At 39.5% G+C, this 19,469-nt stretch overlaps 1 protein-coding gene across 2 annotated transcripts in view; it reads right to left on the reverse strand.

Moving 5' to 3' along the window:
• The window catches only part of PROM2 (prominin 2), a 146,940-nt gene that overhangs the window by 38,837 nt on the left and 88,634 nt on the right, over nt 1-19,469 (reverse strand). For both annotated transcript variants that reach the window (XM_089681729.1, XM_089681730.1), the window contains exons 17-21: nt 18,613-18,705; nt 7,583-7,636; nt 6,350-6,430; nt 5,766-5,834; nt 346-435 (exon numbers count right to left, since the gene is read on the reverse strand). In XM_089681729.1, coding sequence (XP_089537855.1) covers nt 346-435; nt 5,766-5,834; nt 6,350-6,430; nt 7,583-7,636; nt 18,613-18,705 — 387 coding nt within the window. The remainder of the gene's footprint in view (nt 1-345; nt 436-5,765; nt 5,835-6,349; nt 6,431-7,582; nt 7,637-18,612; nt 18,706-19,469) is intronic.

Here is a 19,469-nt window from a genome sequence, read left to right on the forward strand (position 1 = left end):
GCCCTTACATGATTGGAAACTTGGCTAGTTCAGCAGGGACCAGACGAGATTCGGACTTTCTATGGCCAGCTTAATTGTTACTTAACTGCAGCAATGAAAAATCAAGTCTGCTGTCATACAGGGCTGTGTAAATCTCAGGACTAACTGGAGAGGAAAACAAATCCTTTGGTAGGTAAAAAAGCTCCCTTAGATGTATCTCATCTGTGTATTTAGCAGTTTGCCAGGAGTGCAGCTTTAACCAGGTTGTTACTTAATATAAAGTGTACACAATGGAGCACTTACATCCTACTAGGATTGTTATATTTTTATGAAGCCACTTGGATCACCTTTTGGCAATCTACTCACCCAGGGGTGGGTCACATTATCGCAGACAATCACGCGGGCATTGTCAAGTGTTGCGGGCACTGAGCGGCAGGAGGCAATGTCCTGTGTAATCTGGAACAAAAACGTACACGCTCTGACTGGCAGGAACAAATTGAATTAATTATGCTTGATAAAGTAAAGTCTGATGAGCAAGACAAGGTCTGACCCTAGGGCCCTTTCATGGACTGCTATGTAAACTCTATAGAATATAATGACTCCTCATCTTGTTAAATATATGTGTATACGTCATAACCTTTTAAAGAACCTGAAAAGTCACTCTGGAATTGTGTATCATTTTTTAAAGTAGCAGGAACTCTAACATGAAGAAAGAAATGGTATACAATATATCTAAGGTGACCTTTTGAAAAGTAAATTCATTAGTGCCTTCTTATTTGAGGATATTAGGTTTCATCCTTATCTTAGAGGAACCCCAGTCTAATGCGAAGTGTTATATCATAGTAATGAAGAGAATAAATAATTAAATGTCACTAACTTTCACTTGTACTGTATTTTTTTTTTCTTTGTAGTGAATGAGCAGCTTATATATGAACCACTACCCGACCCATACAATGTAATACGTCGGTGTCCACTTACTCCGCAGTATTGTGTTGATTGATAGGACAGTGCATAATGATTCGATAAGGTAAAAATACGGCATTGTACTAATTGAAGTTTTTAGACCTACTCAGCTATGACATGCTGAGAAGGAAGAGTGGTCAGACTCTATTAGAAAAGCTTATATTCCTATTCATGTGCTTGGTAGACAGAGGCACAGGGACTTTATAAAAGAAGTACAGGTGTTCCTTGGTTTACAAATTTAATGCGTTCTCCTAGTTGTTTCGTATTGCGAAAAATTCATAAACTGAAATGAGGTTTCCCATAGGAATATATTGACAACCAATTAATCCATTACGGAGGTCAGAAAAAAGTAAAAAAAAAAAGTTGCTGTCACTATAGGTCAGTGCTGGTTTTTAAACGTAATTGCCAGCTTTTTTTTTCTTCACTCTAGCTCAGAGAATCAGCTGTCACTTCCCCCCCCCCCAGTTAAAAGAAACAATGTTTCCTTTTAGTTTGTTTCAGAAGATAAAAGAAACAAAGTATCCTTTAACTCCAGGGAAAGTGACAGCTAATTCTGTAAGAATAGTGAAGAAAAAAAAAGTTGTCAATTGCATTTAAAAATCGGCACCGACATACACTACGTATTGCGAAAAAATTTTGTATAAAATTCATAAACCGAGGCATTAATTTCAATGGATTTTTATTCATAAACTAAAAATTACGTTAACTGAGGCGTTTGTAAACCAAGGTACACCTGTATATATATTTTTCTTTACATGGATTTTTCTGAAATGACATAAGTGTTATACCTGATACCTGATATATCAGGTGAACATCTTAGATGCAATTAGCTTTTAGTGGTACATTGTTTTTAATAAAACTAAAGTAGGCATTACAGTTGAGCTAGGATCTATTACTGATGATACAGTAGTAGGTGTTAGTGATGGGCCGAATGCCCCCTGGTTCGGTTCGCGGTAGAACATTTGAACGGACCAAAAGTTCGCCTTGAACATCGAACCGATTTGAGAGTCTGTGGGACTCAAACTTGCAAATTCAAAGGTGCCCATTTTGAAGGCTTTTTTTTGAAAGGTAATGGCCATAAAAGTGGTATGGGGACTTGGGTACTGCCCTGGGGAACATGAATCAGTGAAAAATATTTTTCTCAAAAAGTACCATTTTTAAAGGGGCAGTAATTTTTCATTGCTTAAATTAAAAAAAAAGAAAAATTCCTTTAAATATCATGCCTGGGGGGTTCCCTTAAACTACCTGCAAAGTTGCCCATCTGTGCAATATACAGAACCTGCTGCAGTAGGACTAAATTTTTTTAAAATTATATTTAAATTTAAATAAATTTATTTATGTTTTAAAAAAAAAAGCGCGGGGTCCCCAGGGCTGCTGTTAGAAACCACAGGGGCCCATACAGCCAACATGACAAGCCCCCCCCCCCTCCCCACCCCAGAAAAAAGAAAAAAAACACAGTTTACTGTGCTTCATTTATGAATGAACACAGTGGGATTGATTTACTAAAACTGGAGCATGCTAAATCTGGTGCAGCTCTACATAGAAACCAATCAGCTTCCAGGTTTTATTGTATTTGCTTAACTGAACAAGCTCAAGTTAGAAGCTGATTGGTTACTATGCACAGCTGCACCAGATTTTGCACTCTGCAGTTTTAGTAAATTAACCCCAGTTTGTTATCGGTACCGATCACTCGTTGTGTTTATTTGAGAAAGGAAGTGGCTAGAAAATGTGATATATTTATCAGACCCTTCCCCCACTATCTATCCTGAAGGATCCTATTGTGTGCTTGCAGCTGTCAGTGGGAAGGAGAGGAGGGAAACTGTGGTGGTGTGTGAACATAGGGGGGCCTGGGCAGCAGGTATGGTGCACAGGGAGGGAGATGGATGCAGCAGGGGGGGCAATTGCTGGAACCAATCCCCTGTATGGCTCTCTCTGCAGCAACTAAAAGTCAGTGGGAGTGGGAGGAGAAAAACACAGCTTTCAACTGCTGCAGAAAGAGCAATACAGTGGATCTGTTCCACCAATTGCCCCCCTTCCCTGTGCTGCACACCCTCCCTATCCACATGCGATTCACCCAGCTGCCTGGGCCTCCTTACTGGTCCCATACAGGAGGACTGGTGGTGCCCCTTTATCCACAGCCCTGGGGGTTCCCCCTGCCCCCAATCTATACCAGATTTGTTTTTTTAATGTATTTTTTGCTTATATTATTTTTTAAAAATATTATTATTTATTTAATTGTTTTGTTTTTGGGGGAGAGCATTCTCCCCTCTGTCTTATATAGTGTGGGGTGGATACTGTGCACTGTGAGAGCGCAGTGCATTGTGGGGTGTTTGGAGGGTGAACAGCTGGTGGTGCCTTCACACCGTAACCCTTCAGAGTTATTCTTGATGAGTGCAGGATTGGATCCTGCTCTAAAAATTCTAATTATATATACCTGTCATACAGGTGCAGAAAAATTGGGCCTTGTGTGTTGGTGGTGCTTGGACACTGTAACCCCTCAGTTACTCTTGCTGGGTGCAGGCATGGGCCCTGCAGTTACAAATTGTTAACAATTACAGAAAAATGTTAAACAATATTGAAATTACAGGCACCTTTGAAACAGGTGCAGAAAATTGGGACTTGGGTGCTGGTGGTGCCCTAAACCAAAACAATTGTTGGAAGCTAGCAAAATCAGGATTCAGGAATAGGATAGGCAGCATAGGCGGTCTTCAAGGGATCCCAGATCCCTAACAAATGTAATCAGTTACATCAGCATCAGGGGCAAGATAGTTGTTGTTGCTCCAGGACTGATTCATTTTGATAAATGTCAGCTGGTCAATGGAGTTTGTGGACAGACACACTCTTTTATCCATCACAAAACCTCCAGCAGCACTGATTGTCCATTGGAAGCAACTCGAAGCATTCTAATTGTTGCACATCCTCCAGCAGCATGTAACTGCCACTATGATCAAATAATTCTAGTGACTCCTCTGTGCATGATAGTGGGGCTATGGAAGGAGCAGTTGTGGTGGACAAACAGCCTGTGGAACAGGCTGCTTTGGAAACTGGTGGAAGGAAAAATAGCATGAGCCTGGGTGATAGAGGATGAGGAGGATGAAGATGGCTGAGTTATCCACTCCACCACCTCTTCTGCATGTTGTGGCTCAATAATATGGCCATCACCAGAAAAAAAGGACAAGTGTGCTGCCTGAAGAGGATACACCATGTCCACCACTTTTCACTGTGGCCACAGAAGCTGCTTCCCCTCTCTTAGCTGCCTGTGAGCATCTGCCTCTCCTTCTTGGCCTTTGGACATGATGGGGATTTTTTTAGGGGTTTTTCCACTTTATTTTTCTGTGTGGTATGGGATTTTTGGAAATTAGGAAATCCCAGAACATGGCCAGGGATAGCAATGTTAATCTAACAGAGGTTTCCTGCTCACTGCAACATTAAACAACATTTAAACTGGAGTTCTGCTCCAGTATTCAGTATTTTCCATTGCATTTGACTAGTCAGGTGACAATCTACACACTAATGTAAGTAACAGCAGGACAGGTTGTCACTGATGTTCTTGGTCTTACTTACTGGCCTTGGTAGATGGAAACCCCTCCATGTTATTACATGGAAAAGCCCTATTGAGAAGAGATGTTTAAATTTTTTATTGCAAATGCCTTTTACGTTTTTGAGTTCTCAAAGTGCTTTGTAAATGGTAGTGACATTAACATAAACAGGTTTTACCTGTTAAACATCTGAAAACTGCAGATCCATAATGAGCAATACACTGTATGAAGTACACACCCTGAGTATTGCACAAATAAATCAGCAGTACTAGCAGTAAACAAAGAAAATGAGTGCTTGTTAACCATTGCACGTGGCCCTCTGTCTGTCCTAATTATAAACTAGTAAAACAATATTTACCGACGTATTGGTTATCATTATGTACTAATAACCATAAACCAAGTCCTTGTTATCCAACAGTAGACATTGAAATAAGTATAAATAAATGCAGATTTTATATGAAATGCATGAGTTGTGTAAGATAAAACATGTGGGGCACATGCTTGCCTGTAATTCTTTGGCAAATATATTGTGATACAGTATATCCAGTGATTTTATAACATTTTCTTATAGTACAGCTAAATGAAAAACTTTCAGTTTTTGATAGCGTGGTGAGGGGTTAGAAGCTCTGCCAGATGTTTATTGCTTTGTCCCTGTTATGGAGATTCATCCCCTCTATTTGATCACTGCCCCTAAACTGAAAGTCAGCTGTCACTAAAATAATAGAGTGGCAATCTTCCAATTGGGATGCCTGCTTTGGAGACAAATACAGTACATTGAGATTTTAGACTTACTTGTCCAGCTGCCCATGCTGCTGTTTTTGCTTGGGCAATCATCTTCATTTGAAACACTTCTGGGATCACCCTTCCAAGTGCTTTTGTAACTTCTACCAGCCATAAAATACTGCAGGACACAGTGATAATACAGGCAAAAAAGGGCAAGTGATTTAAGCCTTCCCTACTCTATCCAAATATGGCTTTGGATATATTTTAAGTTGAGTTCTCCATCAAGGTCAGATGGATGACAGACTACACAGTGTGGGGAGGGAGGAGAAAGAGGGGATTGTGTCAAGGTGGGCAAGAGGTTGGATTTGACAGGAGACTTGAGGTCACTAAACCAAAAGGCATAAAAATAGGAAGCAATGCAGAAAAATGAGGGCATATGAACCGGTGTATGGGAAAGTGAGGTGGACTCCGAACAATTATTCTTCATGCCCAACCTGAAGGAAACTGATGAAATAGCAAAATCTCTCTTTTACATTAACTGTACAGTTTAATGCTACTTACTGTTGTTTTCACCCAGTCAATGTACTGGGAAAAGTATCCTTTAGATTGATTGAGAAGACATTTGCTTTCCTAGTGAAATAACCAGAAATAATAGTTATTTTTCACAAGAAAAGACATCTTGACAGTCCAGAGCACCTAAAATTGATTATTTAGCTTTGGGTGGTTGACAGTGTGTTGAATCACCTGCTGGCTCCTTACACCTCTTGACTAAGTCAAGGAAGGATAATTTCCCCTTGGGTTCCTAGCCCTGTCTCATTGCAGGGGTGTTCTCCATATACTACCTTTGAAAGTTCAGCAGGGACTTAAATATTAGAATGCTTAACATAAAGCTAAGTATGATATAGCACAGCTATGATATGACCAGGGATGAAGAATAACAGGGTGCTCTTAGAAGGTTCTCTCAGCAGGGTGCTATGAAGAAGCTAACACATGATTTATTGTACTAGCAACTGTCTACCTGAAAGGATGCAACTGAATAAAATTGTTTAAGGCAGTATATACTGTACAAAATAATACATTTTCCTTATCTGAGAAATCACGCTGTGAATATTATGAGGAATACTTGTGTTTTCTGTTTAACTTACATTTCTCAGCATTTTAATGAATTCCTCCACCATAGGTCCATTCAGCATGTTGATGTCTTGTATTGTACGTTGAATACTAGCCTGAAGTTATGAAGTTATTTATTAAATGAATTGCATTACAATATAGAATGCAAATGACAAATACACAAACACGCACACAAACACAGAAAAAACACATGGCTCTGGCAGTATGTAGGCCTACATCCTCAACATTCATGTGTTATTTTAGTTCCTGATCATGCAATTGCAGCAACAGGCACCAGGTACTGTTTCTGGTCATGTGATCATAATAACAAAAACCAGGTAATATATTTCATGATCAGTTCAGATCTGTTTTACCTATGAACTAAATATACAGTTTCGGTTTCTTTTTTGGCATTATGAAATCAATATAAGCTATGGCATTCAAGGTGGCCATATAAAACCTTTGGCTACGTATGTTACAAAAAGAAAGCCAATCTATCAATCTGTGGCATAAGGAGAAATCTTTATCTAACATTACAAACACTATCACATGCCAGAAGGTAGACTGTAAAATTTTTAAATCCTGGAAAACCTCCTGGCCATAAAGTTATAACCGCAAGAATAACTGACTGAATTACAAGGGCAACCATACTCGATATTTCTTCAGCCACATTAGAGTAGGTAGCTCTATGATTAAAGGATCTCAACTTCCTGGCAAGATGCATCTAATGTCAGCCTTGGTCATGTCCACCTATCCCCCCGATCCATTTTTAGACCTCAGGAATAGAAGAACCCCTATTCAGTATCATTAGTAGAAATGGCCAAACGTATGTGGACACCCCTCCAAATGATTTAGTTCAGAAGCACAAAGTCAGCTCCATTAAGACATGGTTTGAAAAGTCTGGTGTGGAGGATCTTGAATGGCCAAAGCTCAGGTCTGTTAAACACCTACTGAGATGAACTGAAAGGATGATTGTCTTTTCATCCAACATCAGTGCCTAACCTCACAATTACTCTTTTTGCTGAATGGGCACAAATATTCCTCCGCGCACATTTTAAAATCTTGTGGAAATCCTTCCCAGAACAGTGGAGGCTGTTATACTGTAGCTGAAAGGAGGTGGCGGTGGTGAAAGCTCCACAAATAATGTTTTGGAATGGAATGTCCATTAAGCTCATATAGCTAGGATGGCCAGGTGTCCACACATATTTGACTGTAAAGAGTAATTTGTTTTGTAAAAGAGCTAAATTTAGGTAATGACCACAACTTACTTTAAGTGTAGGTACAAGTGAAGCCACGGTGGAGAGATTGTCATTCAACTTCCGCTGTGAAATAAATCATAGATATTGTTTGTCATCTACACTGTACAGATTAGTTAGATATATTACTGGCATTATACGTATGCAGTGCATATTGTATCTATATAGTTTTTATCTTTAGTAACCATATGCCTGTAAGTTATACATTTACTAGGAGATTTAATGTTAATAAAAATATGATCATCCCCGTACTTGCATATGGATACTTAAAGTGTAAATCCAAATAAAACAGTTTTTATTTTTTAAAAGAATGGAACAGGATTGGAACTGATGTCAGGTTTTTATTACTGTCTGTGGCCCTTTTGGGAGAATCCCCTCTTGCTTCCTGTTCTGGTGACAATGTATTTTTAACATGTTTGAAGAAAACATATAGTAATAACTAGATGACAGATGTAAACACTCAAACTTTGAAAATGATAATGCTCGTAGTTGGCTTCAACTTTTTAATTCCTTATGACAAATACACTTCAACGTTGCATTGCGTGATTGGCTTCTTATTTGTTGTCTTGTAATGTGGGGCAAAATAACAAGCTTCTGCCTCCTCCTTATGAGGAGTATGTAGGAGTATGAGTATGTACTTACAAATTGGTCCTTTAAGGACTAATATATCTGTGCACAATAGGCATGGGGAGAGGCATAATTAGGTCAGGTGTATTTCTATTGGGAAATGGCATTCCTGAAGGACATTTTTAGAAATGCAATGTAGCTCCTGGGTTTTATTTTTCTTGCAGCCTCCTGTTCAAATTTTGGTGGCATAAGGTTTGTATTGGCATACATGGTTTTTGGTGCTTCAAAATAAAAGATGAAATTCCAAACATTTTTTAACAGTTGTAAACTCTAATAGAAGGATAAAGAAAATAAGACAGTTCATCTTTTGTGAGAGTTTTTCAATGTCCATTTAATTTTTTCCCCTATCTGAAAGCTGCAATCTAAAGCACGTCAGTATATACTCTGTTTTAATTTGTGAGCTTCCCATAAATCTTTCATGTGCAGCCCCTTTGTGGTTTGGCATGTCTCAATTTCCTTGCTTCATATTTACACAATCTACTGAAGGTGAGATAATCCTCAAATCTCATTGTTCCTCAAAGAGATGATTTACTACAGAAGAAACTATTGTGCTAGATGTTCAAACTTGTATTCTAAGGAACTACTCAATAAAAATTTAAAAAGGTTAGCCTTTACTCATTTGGGTATTTGTAAAGTTAAGTTGAATCTTAATGATCCTTGTCTGTTCAGATTACATAACTAGGACATTACAGTGGAATGTTGGATTCCAGATCAGAGAGCTTACAATCAAATTCCATCTGTCTCTTTTCTAGTGTAGATTAGAAGATGGGAGCTGTGGTGAACTGTAGGCTACACACATCACCAGTATTTTACTCTGTCTAAGCCAACATTGCCATTACCTGTTAAAAGAGTTGTTCTAGAAAAATGGAAATACATTAGATATACCATTGGATAAGCACCCTGTAATGTAGCAACCTAAAGGTCTTCCCACCTCCCACAGCTTCCTGTGAAACAACAGGATCCAGAGCCCAGTGTCAAAAATACAATCATACCAATTAACAATCATTGTAGTTTATAGTAGGGCCAAAACAGCACATTACATCCAGGGGCGGATTGACAACTCATGGGGCCCCCAGGCAATAGGGGATCATGGGGCCCCTGTGTCCTTGCCCACACTCAAAAAAGCCTATAAAAAAGGTACCGTGGGCATTTCATGGGGCCCCCTACTGACCCCGGGCCCTCGGGCAGTGCCTGAGTGCTCGAATGGTCAGTCTGCCCCTGATTACATCATAAGACACTTATTTAGGTGAAATCAGCAATTGATAATCCTTATCTGAAAAAAAACCTCCTTTTTACTCTACAGAAGGACACCAGACAGGTGTGGATCTGTAGTCTCCATTGCAAAAGCATTTGACAGCATGACAACACAAGCACAATTATGGGAATAGGGACAGATAGTTGTCACTCTATAACAGGACGTTTCTGAACCCTTATGGTGGGATCAACAGGCATTATTTAATGAACACTGCACATTTAAAATATATTGAAAATATTTCTAAAATTATATTAGCATGTTAAAGCTTGTATAAGATTTTAGTGACTGGGTTTAAATATACTTTAGATCATTTCATAATTATATACTTATAGTTTTCTTATGTATACTAGAAAAATGTCAGTTGTAAACCAATTGTTGCTATTGGCTACATAAATGGTTGATTTGTGTATCCCTTGTGATTTAGATTTTCCACACTGATTCTCATACATGGCAAGGATCTAACGCAGTGTTTCTCAACCTTTTGTCAGCCAAGGCACCCTCTAAAATTCTTCACAATCTCGAGGCACCCTATTCTAAAAAGTAAAAAACAAAACTAACAGTTTTACAAAACGCATCAACGTTCACACATGTAGGGCACCCCACCCAATGTAATTTATGCTTCCAAAGCATTTATACCTTTGCACACTGGTACTGACTAGTATTGCAATGTTTCTCTCCCTTTCTCAGATAATGTGACCCCAGTGGTGATGGAGAGGGGCAAGGGATGTGCAAACAAAGATGCTGTGCGGGCATGCAATGTTTTCCTTATCAACAGATGATGTCATTGGTTGTTAGGTCACTGGCAGGTAGGTTGTAATGGTACACATGAAACTAAAAGGCAGGTTTGATCCACCTGCCAGCTTGTATACAATTTTTGGGCAATTTTTAAGCATTTTGCCAAAGCACTTCTGAAGAGACATGAAGTCATCCCAGGGTGCCTGGGCACCCTGATTAAAAGAGGCTGATCTAACCCATGATCGAAACCGGAGGCTCCAGTCCAGTTTCTTTGAGACAGAACGATGTTGAGCTCTAAATTTGTCAGAACATAACGCTTCCTGCTGGCTCTTTTGAAAAAGGAGGAATGGTATTTTTCATATCAGTATATGGTATTCCTGTTGCTGTTTTCATTGATTGTTTTGATGGAGATAAGCTGAGCCAGCACCAGAGATGTGCTTGTGGAGTATCAAGTCTGATCTTGCCTAAAGCGGCATATAAAATATTTGACATTTGCAACCAATTGTTGCTTTGGGCTACAGAGATCATTGAAATGAGAGGTTCTTATGAATTACAGTTGCCACACAGATTCTCAGACATGTCAAGGATCTAACTCATGATCAAAACCAGAGGCGTTTGGGCTCCAGTACAAATAGTTGCCATATAGGACCTTCCCAGACAAACATTTAAGGCAATATTCATTTCTGTTATCTCTGGAGATCTTATCAGCTTGATCAACCTCCAATCTTCCACTGTAGAACCATCTCCATGTTGCACAACAAGGCATTCCAAGAGTTACAAGTATAGATATCAGTTCTAATAACATTTTTCTGCAATAATCCTAGCAAACAAACCTGATTTTACATTAGGAACCTATTTGCATATATGCGTCTAATACTGTGATCTTATCAGTAGTAAAATATATAATAATTGTTTTTCTTTATTGCTCTCATTGGCAAAGGCTAGTCAGTTCAGAGATGTTTCATACACATCCTTACAATGTAGTTAAACATGCACTATAATTGGAATAAATTATGCAAAATAAGGAAAAAACAAAAATAAAAGCTATAAAATATGGCACCACTAAATAATTAAAATTACATTAACGATGTGTGTTTAATGCAGGTGTAATTTCGGGAAATTAATACAATGAGTTTTACAACTAATGAAACTGCATTAGTGGCAATTAAATGCAACAGTAACATAATTTACTCAAGATGTAGAGATCCAGTGTCTCATACTGCTATAATGTCACTGATTGCTAGGAAAGTCATAGACTAAATATTTAGTGAACCTATAATCCATCAGCTTCCACTGAGTCGTCAACCTCAAGCTGCCTCATTTATCCTGATGTTCTATACATGAGAACTGTACTTAATGCCCATGATGACCTAGGTCTTCCACATTTTCTCAGTTATATGTACACTGCTCAAAAAAATTAAAGGAACACTTTGAAAACACATCAGGTCTCAATGGGAAAAAATATCATGCTGGATATCTATATCGATATGGACAGGGTAATCTGTTAGGAACATAAAGATCCCCTATCGTTTTACGGAAATTAAAATTAGCAACCTACAGAGGACTGAATTCAAAGACACCCCAAAAATCAAAGTGAAAAAATTATGCAGCAGGCTAGTCCATTTTGCTGAAATTTCATTGCTGCAACTCAAAATGGTACTCAGTAGTTTGTATGGCCACCACGTGCTTCTATGCGTGCCTTACAACATTGGGGCATGCTCCTAATGAGACGACGGATGGTGTCCTGGGGTATTTCCTCCCAGATCTGGACCAGGGCATCACTGAGCTCCTGGACAGTCTGAGGTGCAACCTGGCGGCGTCGGATGGACCAAAACATGATATCCCAGAGGTGTTCTATTGGATTTAATTCAGGTGAGCGTGGGTGCCATTCAATGGTATCAATTCCTTCATCCTCTATGAACTGCCTGCATGCTCTCGCAACAGGAGGCCGGGCATGATTGTACACCAGGAGGAACCCAGGATCCACTGCACCAGCGTAGGGTCTGACAATGGGTCCAAGGATTTCATCCCTATACCTAATGGCATTCAGGGTGCCATTGTCTAGCTTGTTGAGGTCTGTGTGTCCATCCATGGATATGCCTCCCCACACCATCACTGACCCACCACCAAAACGGTCATGCTGAACAATGTTACAGGCAGCATAACGCTCTACACAACATATCCAGACCCTTTCACATCTGTCACGTGCTCAGGGTGAACCTGTCCACATCTGTGAAAAGCACAGGGAGCCAGTGTTGGACCTGCCAATTCTGGTGTTCAATGGTAAATGCCAATTGAGCTCTATGGTGCTGGGCAGTGAGCACAGGCCCACTAAAGGATGTTGGGCCCTCAGGCAACCCTCATGAAGTCTGTTTCTGATTGTTTTGTCAGAGACATTCACACCAGTGGCCTGCTGGAGGTCATTTTGTAGGGCTCTGGCAGTGCTCATCTTGTTCCTCCTTTCTCAAAGGAGCAGATACCATTCCTGCTGATTGGTTAAGGACCTTCTATGGCCCTGTCCAGCTCTCCTAGAGTAACTGCTTGTCTCCTGGAATCTCCTCCATGCTCTTGAGACTGTGCTGGGAGACACAGCAAACCTTCTGGCAATGGCATGTATTGATGTGCCATCCTGGAAGAGTTGGACTGCTAATGCAACTTCTGTAGGGTCCAGGTATCGCCTCATGCTACCAGTAATGACATTGACCCTAGCCAAATGCAAAACTATTGAACTCATGAGAAAAGATGAGTAGTGAATAAAATGTCAGTGGCCTCCGCCTATAAAATCATTCCTGTTTTGGGGGTCGTCTCATTGTTGCCCATCTAGTGTACCTGTTAATTTCATTAACACCAAAGCAGCTGAAACTGAATAACAACACACTCTGCTACTTAACTGACCAGATCAATATCCCAGGAGTTTAATTGACTTGATGCTATACTCTGATTAACAAGTGTTTCTTTAATTTTTTTGAGCAGTGTAGTTACCTTTCTGACTTTTTTTTATGATTTATTACTTTGTTCTCTCCTTTGGCCCCTTACACTTTTTAACATTTTAAGAGTTTAAATACGTCAACCTTAGTGTGGAGTGCACAGGAATGGAATGTGGGCATGGCCAAATTATCATGGTTTTAACTAATGTAGTATAATCATAATGGGCATGATACTAAATTGTTATTAAATATGTATATGTGTCAAATAACACACAAAAATACACTCCACAAAGTGTGCTCACCAGGGGCGGACTGACAACTCATGGGGCCCCCGGGCAATAGGGGATCATGGGGCCCCTGTGTCCTTGCCCAAACTCAAAAAAGCCTATGAAAAGGTACCAGGGGCATCTCATAGGGTCCCCTACTGACCCCGGGCCCTCGGGCAGTGCCAGAGTTTCCAAATGGTCAGTCCTCCCCTGGTGCTCACTACCTTCTACCTCTGTATAATAATTACAAAACTAGTTTAGTTAATATGTTATTTTTTATATATTGCCATGGTAAACACATTCTGTTACTATTACTATTACTACTAATATATTACTACTATATTTACTGCTTACTGCTTAGTCTATACAAAATGGCTGCCTCCAGAGCTTAATTAAAATGTATGCCAGGGAAAAAAAAGCATATGCATTATATTTCTGCAGTACATGCACATTTCCATGTGTTTTAACTCCTTAAAGTGGTAGTAAACTCGTATGTAAATTTTGTCCTACAGGTAAGCTTATAGTATGTTTTACCTGTAGGTACTGTGACCTGGGGATAGGCGGCCGGGATACATGCTTCCTGGGGTAAGCAGTCTTTCAGGCACAGATACCAAATCCAGTGAGATTAGTGGCAAACAGTGGAGGTGTTTATTAGTGCTATTTACAAAACTATATACAAAGTGCTATACAGTGTTTAACCAAAATAAACAGGGCTCTGACTACAGGTCCAGGTGGATTGAATTGCCCAAAAAGAGAGGTAAACCCTGCACTGAACCTCATATCAGTGATCCCTAAAGGTATAAGAAAGGAACCTGGGAGATCTATAAACCCCAAACAGGACTTTCCCAGGGTTTCTTTGGGACGCTCAGCCACAGTACCATGCATATCTCTGCATTCAGGGGACACTGGGTGTGCTGAGATTGTGACTCCCATGCTCATATGACATCGTCATGGCTTGGCCGTTCAAACGCGAAGGAAGGAGGACTGGGCGAAAATGGAAGCACAGGGAGTGGTGACAGCTCAACACTGTACTGTGATAGTGACTCCCATGCGCATGCAAAGTCATTGTGGCTATTAGACATGTGCACTCCAGAAATTATAATTTAATTTATGATGCATTCGTTCATTGAAGAATTTTGTTTCATGATATTCAATATGTTGACCTGTTTCTTTTTTCCTGGAATTAATTTCATATCTTCGGTACTTATTTCATATATTTGTTGGTCCAGGTGGATTTGAAAAATTTTCCAGTTTTTCTGGAAGATTGCTATGTATTTGATATGTAATCGAATCAGATGGATTCAAATTGGAAGGATTCTTAATTTTTGGACTCACCAACCCACCAAGAGAAATGGCATGATTGGACAATATCAATTGGCGTCACGTGCATCCGAATTAAGGAATGGAAAAAAATTCTAATCCATTTGTTATCTGAATCCGATTTATCAAGCAAGTATGAAAATTTTATACATTTCCCTATGGGCCCGAACTACTACTACTATGTGACGTCATCTGAATGAAACAAATGCATTCTTTTATTACTTTTATTGGATTTGTTGACATTCTTTACTATGTCCATTCAGAGATTCATATGCATCTGAATTTCCAAAGATTAACTTTTTGTCTGAAAAATGAATAAAAAAGAAATGCATGTGTCTACTGGCCATTCAAATGGGAAGGAAGGAGGACCGGGCAAAGATGGAAGCACCCGGAGTATTGACAGCGCAGTGCTAGAGGGCTCCGTTTCAAAGGAAAGTCAGTCATAATGTGCTAGTATGCGGTACACACTAGCACATTATGACATAAACCTGCAGGAGAGCCCATTTAGAACACAAAAAATCTATAAAGTTTACTACCACTTTAAGGTCCCTGCATGTACAAAACAATACCCACTGATCTTCGAGAGTTCTTTTGCTAAACTCAGACCCTTCTACTTTCCCATCTTCACTTGGCATTTATCATTCTTTAGTTCCAAGTTAAGAACTGGGAGGGCTGGTTACACTCCTTGAGATTTAAACAAGGTATTGTGCACAAGACACAGTCAGTTCTGAATTCCTGAATTTCTTTATCAAATTATCTATATTGCCAAAAGTATTGGGACACCTGCCTTTACATGCACATGAACTTTAATGGCATCTCAGTCTTAGTCCATAGGGTTCAATATTGAGTTGGCCCACCCTTTGCAGCTATTTCAACAGTTTCAACTCTTCTGGGAAGGCTGTCCACAAGGTTTAGGAGTGTGTCTATGAGAATGTTTGAGTATTCTTCCAGAAGCGCATTTGTGAGGTCAGGCACTGATGTCGGACGAGGAGGCCTGGCTTGCAGTCTCCACTCTAATACATTCTAAAGGTGTTCTATCGGGTTGAGGTCAGGACTCTGTGCAGGCCAGTCAAGTTCCTCCAACACAAACGTGCTCATCCATGTCTTTATGGACCTTGATTTGTGCACTGGTGCGCAGTCATGTGGGAACAGGATGGGGACATCCCCAAACTGTTCCCACAAAGTTGGGAGCATGAAATTGTTCAAAATGTCTTGGTATGCTGATGCCTTAAGAGTTCCCTTCATTGGAACTAAGGATCCAAGCCCAACAGCTGAGAAATAAAAATCCATATAGTAATCCCCCCTTCACCAAACTTTACACTTGGCATAATGCAGTCAGGCAAGTACCATTGTCCTGGCTACTACCAAACCCAGACACATCCATTGAATTGTCAGACAGGGAAGTGTCATTCATCACTCCAGAGAACACATCTCCACTGCTCTAGAGTCCAGTGGCGGCATGCTTTACACCACTGCATCCGACGCTTTGCACTGCACTTGGTGATGTAAGGCTTATATGCAGCTGGGCCATGGAAACCCATTCCATGAAGCTCTCTATGCACTGTTATTGTGCTAATATGAAGGCCAAATGAAGTTTGGAGGTCTTTAGCTTTAGTCTTTGGCAACTTCTGCGCACTGTGCGCTTCAGCATGAACTGACCCGCTCTGTCATTTTACATGGCCTACCACTTCATGGCTGATTTGCTGTTGTTTCCAGTTGCTTCCACTTTGTTATAATACCACTAACAGTTGACCATGGAATATTTAGTAGCAAGGAAATTTCACAGATGGACTTATTGCTCAAGTGGCAACCTATCACGGTACCACTCTTGAATTTACTGAGCTCCTGAGAGCGACCCATTCTTCCTCATATGTTTGTAGAAGCAATCTGCATGCCTAGGTGATTGATTTTATACACCTGTAGCCATGGAGGTGATTGGAACACCTGAATCTAATGATTTGGAGGGTTGTCCTAATACTTTTGGCAATATAGTGTGTATCAAGCAATTATCAGACAGTTATAGCCACACATTTTCAACTATATATTTACATAACCAAAAGAAGCAAACGAGAGAAATTCACAGTTAGGACATACATACACTTCCATGCAGAATGGGGCCCTAGGCAACACAGCAGCTTTCACCATTCATTCCTTCAAATGAGACTGACAAGGTTTGCAATATGCACAGTAAAGCAGTGCCATTTGCATTGTGTGTATTGGCATGGCCCCTACCGAACATACACCGACTGCGCCAACCAACGCCTCTCTTGTGATGTGGCAGGTATGTGCATTATTTCCTTGTTTACTGTAGCTGCGATATCCATCAGCTCTAGGCTGATGTCTAGGTTTCCTAGTGAATGATCCTGTTCTGGCTGCCTCCATTCACTAACATTTTCTTAACACAGGTTTGTGCCATGAACCTTACATACTAGAAGATACTGGCCACTTTATTCACCTAGTATGAGAAGTAGCATACCTACAAGAGCTGGTATTAGCTATTTAGCTAAAACCACACATAGAGATTTTATGGTAAATGTTGGTTGGCAAAATTTATAGTAAAAAAAGCCCTAAATTAACTTTACTGCACACAAAACAAAACTGAATTTGTTAGTAATATATAAAAGATAATTATGCGTTGAGTAAATAGATAACAAACATATCAAGATTTAAAATTGCGCATTCTTGTAAAATTGGGATAAAGTACAGTAACAAGAAAATCGTTTATGGTGACTCTTTAAAAGCCTTTAAAAATTATTAATTTCAAGTTAATCATGAATGAATTATCCCTAGCATTATTGATCTCATTTGAACATTTGTGGCAATACCTCACATGTGTGGTGCAATCACCGATTACATATGTGTGCATGTTTGCTTTGCTTTTATGCTTGGGGGGGGATGCTTTCAAATTTAAAATTATTTTGATCTTTTTCTTCTTTTTACACTTTTTTTACAACTTTTTTCTATTTAACTTTATTGCTACCACAAGGAGGCAAACAATCTATTTGTGATAGCTTTGGGCAGGTGACAGGTACTCTTTGTAGATACTAAGGGTCTATTAGACCCCTCATGTCTCACCAGCCCTGTAAAGCAACTAACCAATGTGCTTGGTTAGATGCTTCCCTGGCTTTAACAGCCAGGAAATTACCACAGTTGGAAGGGTTAGGTGATGTTCTGTTGTCCAACAGACTGGGCAGAATATGTTATCATGCCATTTTCTGAACCTGCTGAAGAACTTATGGTCCTAGCGCCTTTAGCAGGCTATGGATTTATTTCAAGTATCCCTATCTTTTGTCTTTTTAATAAGTCAAAAGAGGTTGCATTTGTGCTGAGAATACTTGCTGAATTATTTACCAAGCATGTAAAGACTTTGCTTGATTGTCACATATGCAAGGATGGCAGAGTAGCCTTTAAAGGTTTCCCTTTGGTTTTTATTTACTTTTTTGTGATGCTTGTTCAGATTGTGACATGCAGAGATGTTAGGCAGATAGTAGCACTGACAACACTATCTGTCCACACTGTGACCACTATTTTCTCAACATCCTTGCTACTCAACTTGCGAAGAAGGTGCTAAACCAAAAACTCCATTGCCACTCCTGTACTAAATTACTTGCACGCTTAGTTGATGGGCTTTATTATGTACAAGCACATACAATGGCCAGGTATTAGCCAGATGTTGTAGTATTTGTAAATAGTAAACCCAACTATCCTGTCTGAACTAACTTTTTGGGACCCTGAATGAGTTGGTTAGAAAATCTAGTTGTATGTAGTTTTATATGTATATAGTCAAATCATTTAAAAACAGAATCATCAGTTCTTTAGTCCGATAGTCTAATACTGTACATACATGGCCATTGTAAAGATTAGTTAGGTTTAGAAGGCTTTATGTTAGCGCTTTTAATTAATTGTACATACCATAGCAGTCTCTTGATCCCGCACAGCAGTATTCAATATATTTTGAAGCTTCCCCGTCTCCTTTTCCAACTGATTTCTTATTGTCGCATTACTCTGAGGCAGGATAAAATGAACACACATGGAAATCAGAACAGAGCATGGCATGACCTTAGGCAGATTATGGAGGGCATAATGCCACTTGATGTAATCCTGGTGTAATTACGCAACTCAATCCCAAAGATTAATTTCTGCTCTAGGAGCCCGATCAAGTTTATTAATAGACTGATATAGATGAAATCAGTGCCGAATTATGAGATACAGCATATGTTCACAAATGGCTGTAGTCCTGGAAGGGTCACAAGGGGGTCAGTCATCTGGGGTCCCACATATGAACTTTTGAATGATTTGTGAAGGAGTTAAGTATAGAATGGTACTCCTGCTACTTACAACAACCAACAAAAAAGAAGATTAAAGAAAGAAAGGAAGTGTCTAAGGACAAAATACAGAGTTATTTTCCTATTTTTTTTTCAATATGCCCCCATGTATTGTTAAATCATTACACTACAGTAGAGAAAATATATACAGATACAAAATAGCCACATATGACTGTAGTGTTTTTCCATTAAATTGAGAAATCTTTATTGTTCATGGAGCTAACACATCCCATTGCAATCCAGTCCTCTTCCTCTGATGCATTTCATTGTTTTAGAGAATTATAATGGCACAGGGTTTGAATGGAGTAGGGAAATTTATAGTCACATTGTTTCTATGAAAATTCCATGGAAATTTTAATGGCACACATTGTACACATATGAACAATCATATCTGAGCTCTAAAATTACCCTAAGCTTGCAGAAGCTACCCCTAAAAACAACTAT

Source organism: Staurois parvus, unplaced genomic scaffold (genome assembly GCF_062004578.1).
Source record: "Staurois parvus isolate SC_StPar_1 unplaced genomic scaffold, SC_StPar_1.0 ptg000276l, whole genome shotgun sequence".
Classification (NCBI taxonomy): domain Eukaryota; kingdom Metazoa; phylum Chordata; class Amphibia; order Anura; family Ranidae; genus Staurois; species Staurois parvus.